Raw genomic sequence first — 11,840 nt, 5'->3', positions numbered from 1 at the left:
GAACCGGTTCGATTCCCGGCCAAGGGCACATGTCCAGGTTTCGAGCCTGGTCCCCAATAGGGGCGTACAGGAGGCAGCCGGTCCGTGATTCTCTCTCATCATGGATGTTTCTATTTCTCCCTCTCTTTACTCTCTGAAATCAATAAAAATATTTTTTTTAAAAGAAAGAGAGAAAGAAAACAGAACCTTTGCCCACAACCCCAATGCCTGTGTCCCCTGTCCCAATCCTGGTCCCTGCTTCCCATATAAAAATGTACAGGTTTTTATTTTAATCACTTATTTGAATTTAAGTTTCATCCCACTGCTAGGCATCCTTAAATACTTTAGTTTTGCTTTTTCAAATATGTGAGTTTTAAGCCATTTTAGTCTCAGGTCCTCCTTCCATCCTTTTTCTCCCTTGTAACTGATTGGAGAGGAAATTGGATTACTGGACCTGTAGTTGCTCAGGCTGGATTATGCTGATGGCTCTGGCTGCCTAGGACCTGGCCGTGTAGAACAAGTGTGGCTGTTATGTGCCTCAGTCCTGGGATGATATTCTACCTGCAATACCATCCCCCATGTCTCCTTACCCTGGACCTTGTTCGTTAGCTTATCTCCTACTTGACCTTCAGAAGTTAGCCTACACCTCACTCCTCCTAGACAGACTTTCCACCTGATCATCCCTGTGTCCTTTTCTGTAGTCTCATGACACTGAGGACATCACTGCAATTGCTACTTTAGCCGTGTCAACATAAGAAACATTCAACCCTATAAATAATTTTTGTGAGTTTATTTGAGCCAAACTGTCAACAATTGCCAGGAGTAAAATCTCAACACATTGAGATAAAGCTCTAGAAGATGGCAATTTTGCACCTGATTTTATACATGACAATCAAAAGAGAAGACATAAGTAAGTTACATGACATTCATTGGTGATAGATTAGGGAGGCAGGAAAAAGCAAAGCAGGAAACCTCTGGAATTGGATAAGAAGTAAAATGATACATCTTTTATTTATTTACTGTTTGAAGATCATCCTTCATCATGAATGACACGGTAACTATCCGGACCAGGAAGTTCATGACCAAGAGACTACTTCAGCGGAAGCAAATGGTCATTGATGTCCTTGACCCTGGGAGAGGAAGGGAGAGGGATAGAGAGTTAGAAACATTGATGAGAGAGAAACATCAATCAGCTGCCTCCTGCACACCCCCTACTGGAGATATGCCCGCAACCAAGGTACATGCTCTTGACCCGAATCGAACCTGGGACCCTTCAGTCTGCAGGCCAACGCTCTATCCACTGAGCCAAACCGGTTAGAGCATGATACATCTTTTACATAGGTGGGTACAGAATAGTGAATAGTCAACAAAGAACATGATACAAATAACAACGAGAGGATCTGTAGTCTCTGCTCTGGTGCTTCGGTTGTGCCCTGAGGGGTCCGGAACAAGGAAGTTATCCAGACATTCCAAAGGTGTGTTATGGTAGAAACACAAAAGGCTAATACACAGGCTCAGTTAAAGTAAAGATTGACTTTTGTCAGGGAAGATTCTAGCCTAGGACATGACTACCTGCCATCAACTACTTTTAGTTAGAAAGTTTTAATTGCAGACCATCCTTTGTGATGACTTGAGGTCTCTGAGGTTGCAAGGCCACCATGCAGGCCTACCCTGAGCTGGTCAGGTTAGGTTGTGACCCATTTTCATCCCCACCTATTTTCCCTTCCAAGCTGCTTTTCATCCACGCGAGCTTCCTCACATACTCCTGTGTGCCTGGCATGTGAGAACCAGGTACAGAGTTGGACAGCTCAGTTCCTTGCCCTCAAGAAGTCCCTGGACAGGGAGGGGCAGACAAAGATGGTGTAAAACTTCTGAGCAGAGGAAGCAGGCCTCGGAGAGTGTGGAGAGGTTCCCACCCTCAACTGAGGGGTGGAGCAGGAGAGACTGAGCACAGAAGGCTCTCCAGAATAGGTGATAATGAAACCGGACCACCAATGGGTCCAGACTGCCTGTCGCTACTTGAGCCAGTTGAGCAGACAGAGTTGAATCATATCTGAGCTTTTATTCCCATAAAGCCGGCAGCATGGGAGAGCAGCAGCTCATCCACAAAAATCTGTTCTGCACACTCCATTAGCCGCTGCTCATATTGGGCAGGACAATGGGGAAGTAGGCAAAAGGAATAAGAATGGGTATAATGGCTCCTGGTTACAGGCAATGTGGGGCAACAGGTTGTATGCAACGTGAATCATATCTCAGATTGTTTAAAAATAAAGGGACCAGGAGCACCAGTAGTTCAGAACCAGAGGCCATCTTAACATCATGGTGTCTTTGGAGAAAGAACTTTTCAGCTGTATTTAATTTGAACAATTCAAGTCCACTAGGCAAATAAGCATTGGATAGCTTGCCATGGTGGCAGAGTTAATTTTTTAGCAGTTTCCAAACAACTGTGATGTTAAAAGGAAAGGAAAGTCTCAGGTGAGCCCTGGCCTGTGTGGCTCAGTTGGTCGGGCATTGCCCCAGGCACTGAAAGGTTTCTGATTCTATTCCCGATCATGACACATGCCTGGGTTACAGGCTTGATCCCTGGTAGGGGCCCTGCAGGAGGCAGCTGATCAATGTTTAGATCTCACATGAATGTTTCCCCCTCTCTCTCTTTCTCTCTCTCTCTCTCTCTCTCTCTCTCTCTCTCTCTCTTCCTTCTCTGTCTAAAAATCAATTTAAAAATCTTAAAAAATAAGTCTCAGGTGAATGAAACCTACCTGATCTAAAATAAAATTTTAAAAAGGTCAAATTGGTTGATAATGTTACTCATATATTCTATATTCTTATTTTTTTTAGTCAATTTTTGTTTCAGATATTTCAGAATTCTATGAAGAGGTGCTACTCAGTTAAGATTATTATGTCTTCTTGATGTATCTGACCCTCTTACCATGAAATTACCCTGTTATCTTTAGTTATATTACGTGCCTTGAAGTCTACATCATTTGATGTTAAAATAGCCATATCAACATTCTTACATTGAGGGTGTGCATTTTATATTTTTCCCACATTTTTACGTTCAAGTTGCCCGGATGTTTGTGTCTAAAGTGCTTTTCTTATAAACAGCACAGTTGTTTCGTAAATTTATTTGGCCCCAGGACTGTTTTTTTTATGCAACCTCTGTTAGCCAAGTACATTTTGGGGAATGCTGTTCTAGGCAGGAGAATTCAAATTGGAAATTTGCAAGAAGAGCAAAACAGAACATTTTAATTTCATTTTTATTTGAATTAACTAGATGCTTTGCCTGTGTGACATTATCATTATATTAAAGTAATATCTATTTTTTGTTTTCCTACAATCTACTTTAAAAACAATTAAGCAGTTATCTAGCCAAGTAGAGGCTAATTGCACATAAAAGGGAAAAAATTCCCCACTCTGTCACTCCTCCGCGCTCTGACAATGTAGTGAGAAGGGGTTCAGGAGGTGCTCCCCTGGAGCAGATCTGCATCTCACTCTCACAGAATTTAATTGATAACCATCCCCCACACCCCCGCACCCCGCCCCCCAGCCAGTCTTCCAGAGTGGACTGTCTGGTTGCTGGGGTGTCTCCTGTATGTAGTTGCATGTAGTTGGCTGATTTTCCTATGATGCTACAAAGGTCACTTTTCCCATTACTTCTAGTCAAACTACAACTTCAAGCAGAAGAGAGAGGGGTCGTGTCTATCAAAGGAGTGTGTGCCAACCGCTATCTCGCTATGAAGGAGGACGGCCGGTTACAGGCTTCTGTAAGTAATGCTTTCTGTTTTTGTAGCTTGCTTCTTTATTTGCTTTTATGCTCGGTATGTACTGATGTTGGTATTTGTTAAATCTTTATTAAGGGTTTTACAAGCATTATACTATTTAATATCCATACGTACCCTATAAAATGCAGGTATCATGCTCTTCATTTCACAGATACAAAAACTGAAGTTCGGAGGGAGTAAAAAAGTAAGCAAGCAAACTCAGCTCCTCTGAGGCAGCTTTCACTCCAGCGTGTGAGGCCTCGCTCACTGCTTTTCCTGCCTTCTCTGCAAAGCTTGAAACTACAGTGTTGTTTAGTTTTTAAATCCTTATATTGCGCAGTTGTTTGAAGACCAGTGGGATGGGCATATACACGCTTGAGCATCAGTGTTAGGGTTCTTCTGTCAGATTTGACAAACCCTTGCAGCGTGGAATGCCATTTGAGAAGGTGGGCTCGGAGCCTATGTATGAATACTGGCTCTGCTGCTCATTAGCTGTTGGGTTCTTGGACCAAGGATTCTGAATTAGTTCCCGTATCTGTAAGATAGAGGCACTAATGATCCTTCCTATCTCATTGTTTTTGTGAAGACCGTAAGTTATAAATTAAGATAACTTATATCAAGTGTCAACATCAGGGTCTAATACATAATAGGTCCTAAGTGGTTACTTTCTAGAGCAGAGGTCCTCAAACTTTTTAAACAGGGGCCAGTTCACTGTCCTTCAGACTGTTGGAGGGCCGGACTATAGTTTTTAAAAAAACTATGAACAAATTCCTACGCACACTGCACATATCTTATTTTGAAGTAAAAAAAACAAAACGGGAACAAATACAATATTTGTATTTGCATGTGGCCTGCGGGCTGTAGTTTGAGGACCCCTGTTCTAGAGGATGGATTTGAGGCAGCGAAGATTGGTGGAGATGGGCCGGTTCAGGCAATCGATGATGACACCTGGCAATAGCAGGGCAGAGAGGCTGAGTCAAGGACTAGCACCTGAGAGGGGAAATGTTTAGGAGTACAGCAGAGGGAAAAGTCAAAGATGGCCCATAGGTTTCTAGTTTGGATGAGAGGGTGGATGGGAAAGGGGGAAGGGGAAAAGAGCAAGTGCTGGGGGAAGACGTCGACCTATTTCAGTTGAGTTGCCGAAGAGAAACCCGGTGAGGATGTTCACTGCGTGGTTGGAGGTATGGGTCTGGAGCTTAGAGGTCGGTGTTGACATACGACTTTGGTGTCATCGGCATCAAGGTGGTAGTGGAATCAGGGGAATGGATGACGTTTGTAGGTGAAAAATGGCTCTAAAAGATGGACTGCTAGCTTGGGACATTACTTTTTCCACTGTTCTTGTCTTTTTTCCTACCAGTCTGTTGTCAACTCAAGGAGTGATGTAATACTTTGGGACGCTACCAAAGTAGCATTTTAAATATTTCCAGGACAGTGAAGCAGCGGGTAATTTTAGATGCCCTTGATCTTGTAGGGGGAGGAGGAGGGGTTTAACCCTACTCTTCTCACCTCCAGATGTGACAAGTCATACATGGTGTGAATCACTGTGGCTTTTACAACAGTGTTGGTCTGGCTCCTGTCAGACAGTGAAGATGGTGGAAAGAAGGTGGTGTACACATTGGCTATGTCATAACTCACTATGGATGACCCTAGTCAAATGCTTTTAAAGCTCTAGCCTTTTCTAGGACTGTCTTGATCTGGCTCATGGAGAGATTTGAGAGTGTTACCCTGTGGTTTTCTACTCATTGAGATTAAGACCCAGTAACCTGATAATGATGGCTGCCCTGTAAGGTGGCCACTGAAGGGCTTGTTTATCTCGAGAACAATCTGGAGTGGGTATGTTTGTAATGATAAAAGGCTCCATGTTGTCAAAAGAGATGAAAACAGAAGCTACTCTGCTTTCAAGTGCATCTCTGAAACTACGGGGGTCCTTAGAAGAAGAGATGCATTTAAGACCAGGACCTAAAAACGGAACCATCTCTCATTCTTACAGAATTCTCTACAAGTTAGAATTCAGGGAATTCTGATCTCTTTTCTTGGTAAATAGGCATTAAGCTTCCAAAACTGTTGATTCTGTACCATCAGAAGCATAAAATGCTCTAAAAGAAATTTCCTCCTTTCTTCCTTAGCTAACCAGGACCTTCCACAAGATTAAGGTCACGGCCTTTTATTTCCTCTGAAATGTGTTTCTGTCTCCTTGGATGTGTGTTAATTCTTCCCGACACAGCAGTAGGAGTGAATTTAGCAATGCTTAGAGATTTACCACACACTCCTCTGTAGAGACAAAGCTACAGCTGTGCTACATAAATGGGAAATTCAGAATTTATCGGTTTCCTCTCAGGAATGGCATCATGGTTCCAGCTTCCATCTTAGGAACTATACTTGGCAAGTTGACGGTTAATCGCTAATCTGACCACTCCATTTGGGTGGCCGGCTGCCATGCCTGTTCAGCGGCAATCCTGTCTCCTTCTTGTCAGGCTGGGTGGGCTGTGTCAATCTTCGGATGAGAAAGTAAGCACACACCTCAAACCAAGGCGGTGCTGGTGGTGGCTCAGTAAGGGGTGGAGTCAGACCCAGAGGCCTGGAGCTGTCAGCAGTTGCTGCTGTTGGTGTGTTGTGACCAGAAGCACCCCCTGGCCGTGCAGTGGCTTCTTGAACTGAGAAACTGCAGTTATGAACTTGCACTTGACAAAGGCCTGGTTCTTCCTGCTCTTCAACTACCCGGCCCCATTCTGCCTGCTGTGTTAGGGCTCATCCCTGTGTGGGATCCTGCAGAGATTTGTAAAACATGCCAGTTTCCCTCAAAAAGAGAGCACTCTGGCTACATAAAACATTTGGTTTCTAAGTCACGTCAGGTAGGTCGCCACCAGTTGAGTGCATGAAAAATTACTAAGTTGTGTCCCATTTTTTCCCTCCAACACCTTCATGTGTTAATGGTATGAATGCATTCAGGATAAGGATTTCTCACTGTTTGCAAACATTTCTTAAGGGTCTCTCCCCCATCCCCCTTCAAAGCTAGAAAATACAAAAGTTCAAAGAGTAACTATATTTAACTGCCAAAGCCTATATTTGGAGGCAGACGTGGAGTAGTCTTTAATCCACAACAGACTCCTTATTCCATTCCATAGCAGGAGAAATTCTGTTGCTATGAGCAACAGAAGTCCAGAACAAATATTAGGATTTATGATTTCTTAAGTGTTCACAAAATTGTAGTAGATTTTTTTTTTTAAAATTGCATATAGTGAGGCAATTGTAGTTTTAAGTTTAAATCACCGACAACCTCAATGTTAGCATTGAACTGAAACAATCTGCCTGGTCTTTATCTGCTAGGAAGTCCGACATTGTTTTCTGTAAAATGTGAGAGGCTGCTAACCAAACAAAACATTTCGGTAAGTATTCGAGTATGTGTGACCTGTGTTGATCCATAATAGTGAAATATGAGAAATCATTTCTATTCTCTGAGGATATACATTTAATCACTGTAAAAGTAAAATACTTTTTTTTTTTACCTGCCTGTAGAATAACTTGCTTACTTGAGGGGCCTTCACTATGAAGCCTACACGCAAAGTAGGGAAACTAGCTTTTTGAGGGCTCCCTTATCTAGATTGACAATATATACTGATCAACATTGTCAGAAAAATGCAACAGTTAAGGAGGAATATATATCATTTAAGAGAGAAAGTACAATTAAATGCAAAAGTTACTGCCTAATAAGAATTATTGCTTCTTTTAGAAACCAATCTTATAAAATGTTATACCAACATATATATTTTTATTTTTTACAAGATTAAGATAAAATTTCCTTTTAACTTTTCACAGTTTGTGTGTTTGAGTTTGTTCTGAAATAGTCGGTATTAATACTTACATCGTCTCTGTTTTTAATTATCAGAAGTGGTGTAAGCAAAAGCATTTTTGGATTCATGTTGAGCAAACTCCCTCATAAGCCAAAACTGCAAAATCAAAGTACTGTAAAAGAACAAACAATCCAAAAACAGAGCATGGGGAAATGACCAGAAGGTTCAAATCTAATATGTAGCAGCAGGCGAGACTCCTGAGGCCAGGGGCACAGGGAGGAGCGAGGGCAGGGAGCACTGTGGAGCGATCGTCCCCCCACTACCATCCCGTCTTCTTTGGAGGGAAGTCACTGTACACGGCCCGCACTGAAGGGTGCAGGGTTATGCGCCATCTCCTTGGAGGAGGAATCTACATGAATTTTTTGGAATTCTCTCATGTGAGACGCAGACAGCTTCTTACCATCCCTATGGCCACCACTGTGGTCTGAGTCTCCACTCCCTCTGCCTGTGATACTCAGCCCACCTCATACAGATGCCCCGGCATCGGCCTTTGCCCAGTGTGGTCTTGGCAGCCAGAGTAACCCTGGGAGAATGTCAGGTCATGCCACTTTGCTGCTCAAAAGCCTACAGTGGTTTCCCATTTTCCCAGAGTATTTACAATAGCTTCTAATCTCCTATCTCGTTTCCTCTCTGACCTCATGTCCGCCTCCCCTCCCTTCGTGCACCCGGGCTTCCTTGCAGCCCTCACACGCTACAGGCCTGATCCTGCTCTAGCTGGCGCTGGCTGTCCCCTCTCTGTGCTCGAAATGCCCTGCTCTCGTGTCTGGATGGTTAACTCCTTCACCTCCCAGCATTTGCTCAAATGTCACTTTCCCAGGGGAGCCTCCTGTGACTGTGCTATTTAGTGTTGCAACCGTCCCACTCCCAACCCCTCTCGTTCTCGCTTTTACTCTTTCCACAGGATTCATTCTAATCTGGCACACAAGTCACTCACTTACGTTCATTGCTTATTTGGTGCCTCCACCTGCTAGACTGGAGTGGCACAAAGGCATGGTCCTCATTGAGTTTGTTCACTGACCAATCCCAGTGCCTAGAAGACAAAAACACATGTTAAATAAATGCATATATTATTGGAACCGTGTGCTTTCTATATCTTAACATTATTTTTAAATTAAAATAAACCAAAAATAAAGGAAAATTTAACTTGATGAAAAGGTGTGAGAAGTGGCTACTTAGTCACGTCCTCTGTGATGTCATTCCTCCAGAGGACCCCCCTTTCTCTGAGGTTTGAAGTGGTGAGAAGTTGAACACTGGGAATAGGAAAAAAGCTCTGTAAACATGTTTATAAAGGTTAAGGGAACTTCTATTGCATCAATTTTTAATAGAAACATTGAGGTCACAGTCACCGAAGATTTGTAAACTGAGAAAGGAGAGAATTGAAATTGTACTTACATGGTCATGTGAAACCCCTGCTTTTCCTGAGAGCCGAATTTTGCCCTACGACCCATTTGAAAAAGCACCGCAGTTTGTTTTCAAGTGCGTAGCAGTTGTTTAGGAAATGTACGTGCCTGGACGTTTGGCACAGAAGCCAGCTTTCCTTCCGCCCGCGCTGTTTTTGTAAAGGTACAAGTAACCTCTGTGGAAACAGTTTGTGGGTTCCATGATGTAGTGCCCACTTAATCCCTGGTACTGTTTCTCTTCTCTGAAATAGTAGGAACTGGCAGAGAAGGCAAATATTATTGGCATGGCACCCATCCCCGTAGGCCAACCATTGTAAGGAGTGCCAACAGCAAGGTGGGGCGCCCTGGAAGTTGACAGAACACCCCAAATGAGCGTATCAGTGTCCTGATGACTGAGGAGTTAGCCCGTGTCACTCCATAACAACTTTCCCTGTTATCTTTATGATCGGTATGACTTTTCCTCTCACTTTTTACTTCCTTTCACTTCCACTCATGGTCTCAAACCTAGAATTGGGAAAGAGGGAGGTTTTTATCAGTGGTGCTGAAAAATGACAAAGGAACACAGGTTAACGTCGGTCATCACAAGAGGCAGAAGGCATTTCACTAGGGGCAGAGTGGAGGTGTGGGCTGTGGATGCCCCACATGACTGCAGGGTTCCCCTGTTACCACAACCGGGCCTTCCCCAGCCGCAGTCCTGGCTGTGATGGAGCTGGCTCCTCTGCAAGGCTTCCTGGGTTTTATTTGTATCAGAAAGACTTATGTTGCTTTACTAACTTGTTGCAAAAAAACCTGGATGATTTTGCATTTCAGTTTTAAAAAGTTTAATGAAAAAAGCCAAGTAAGCATCCAATAAAATTCTCACTGCTGCAAGCCGCCGACAGGACCTGCAACGCACCCTCACTTTAACCGCCTGAGATGTATGCGTTCTCTGTTAGGTCTCTCTCAGAACCTTTCACTTTGGTTATTACACCAGCTCTTTTCATTGTTTTGCTTATTGATTTATGATTTTTTTTTTCCCTGTCAGTTTGTGCCATTGCTCAGTTGATCTTGGAACCAAAGAATCCGGGAAAAGATTCAAGTCTTTTGAATGTGGGTTTTCCCAGTGCTGAAGTTTCCTAGATTTGAGTATCCAGACAGAAGTGGCAACCTGGTGCACTCATTAATGCAAAGCCATGGGCTTGTGTGCATGCTGTATTTATATGTGGAGATAGAAATAGGTGTAAAATTATATGCCTTTCTCTATGATTTTATTCATCTACCTATAATTGAAATATAAAAAAATAAATTATTTTTCCTTTCTTCCCTTAAAGTGAGCAAATCATTTGTTGATTCTCCCCACTCCCACCCAGAGGTCAGTATCATCATTGCTTACCATATGAAATTGAGTTTTTTAAATAGTTTGATTTTTAGAGAGAGAGTAAGGGAGATGGAGAGAAACGTCAATGTGAGAGCACAACCTCGAACGGCTGCCTCCTGCACACCCCCTAACGGGGATGGAGCCCACAACCCTGGCATGTGCCCCGACCGGGAATCTAACCAGCAACCTTTTGATGCGTAGGATTGATGCTCAATCAACTGAGCCTCGTTGGCCAGGGTGTGAAGTTGATTTTTGAACATTTACCTGAAATCATGTGGCAGCCTATCAGGGTTGATGACTTGGAATCATATCACCAGATCTAACTATTTGTTTAGCTGGCTATTTTCTCCCCTCGATAAATAGTTGAAGTCAAAAGGCAGAGTAGTTCCCCCTCCCACAAGAAACTGCCAGAAAGGAGTATGTTCTCCATTACTTGTTCCTCATTATCTTTCAGTGTTTTGAGAATGCCAATCATATATGTTTCAATACAATTTGGGGGCGATATAAACATTCGCTATTTCCTGTACAATAAACTATTCTTTCATGCCGTTGAAACAATATTAGCTACTGGGAAAAATATAATTTAAGGAACTGTTTCTTGCCTATGGGAACGTTACCTGTCCAGCACTGTTTCAGGGGAACCCTGATAAGTCAACACGACCCAGTTGGTAACCTGCCTCTGGATTGGATGAGCATGGCTGGACCATAACCCGCCACTGGAAGCCATAGCTTTGGGTTTCCCCAGGTGTAGGGGGGAGGTTTGGTACTGGGTGTACCCCTCTTTGTGGAGAGCCCTGAAAGCTATGTGTGTGGGGTACTTAAAGTCCGAGCCAGTGTGGTTCCTACACTTCCTGTGTGCCCTTGCTGCCTAACACAGACCTGCCCGTGGGGGCTGCAGAGAGGGCCTGTGGCTGCCTCCATCGAAGAGATTAGCTGGAGGCCACCCTGCATCCTTCTGCGGGTCTGGGCTGCGTCAGAGCCCGGACCGCTGAGTCTGGCTGGTTTGACTATCCCGCTGAACCCAACAGCACTGCTGCTGGTGAGCAGAATGGGCAGTGAATTGTCAAAAATTTAATATGCAGAGTAAAACAATAATAGCAGCAATAACAACTACTTATCCTTCCTTTATTTTTCAGAAATGTGTTACGGATGAGTGTTTCTTTTTTGAACGGTTGGAATCCAATAACTACAACACTTACCGGTCAAGGAAGTACTCCAGTTGGTACGTGGCACTGAAGCGGAATGGGCAGTATAAACTTGGACCCAAAACAGGACCTGGCCAGAAAGCCATACTTTTTCTTCCCATGTCTGCTAAGAGCTGATCTTAAGGGCACCATCTGATCTCGTTTCACATGAAGGAAGAGGTATATTTTAGAAATTTGTTAACGAGAAGAAAAGAAAATGTGTGCAGCTATCTGCTCAGTTTGGATAACTGGTCAGATAACCTTTGATCTAATAGTCAAGTATTTAACCATTGCCTTAGTAAAGAAAA

The 11,840-nt window shown here is 43.4% G+C and overlaps 1 protein-coding gene across 1 annotated transcript in view; it reads left to right on the top strand.

Annotated features, from left to right (window-relative positions):
• The window catches only part of FGF2 (fibroblast growth factor 2), a 52,876-nt gene extending 41,052 nt beyond the window's left edge, over positions 1–11,824 (top strand). The window contains exons 3-4 of the mRNA XM_015563361.1: positions 3,640–3,743; positions 11,485–11,824. Coding sequence (XP_015418847.1) covers positions 3,640–3,743; positions 11,485–11,670 — 290 coding nt within the window. The 3' untranslated portion in view covers positions 11,671–11,824. The remainder of the gene's footprint in view (positions 1–3,639; positions 3,744–11,484) is intronic.
• Positions 11,825–11,840: the final 16 nt, after the last annotated feature.

This window comes from Myotis davidii, unplaced genomic scaffold (genome assembly GCF_000327345.1).
Source record: "Myotis davidii unplaced genomic scaffold, ASM32734v1 scaffold438, whole genome shotgun sequence".
Taxonomy (NCBI): domain Eukaryota; kingdom Metazoa; phylum Chordata; class Mammalia; order Chiroptera; family Vespertilionidae; genus Myotis; species Myotis davidii.
This window is presented reverse-complemented; position numbering and strand designations above follow the sequence as displayed.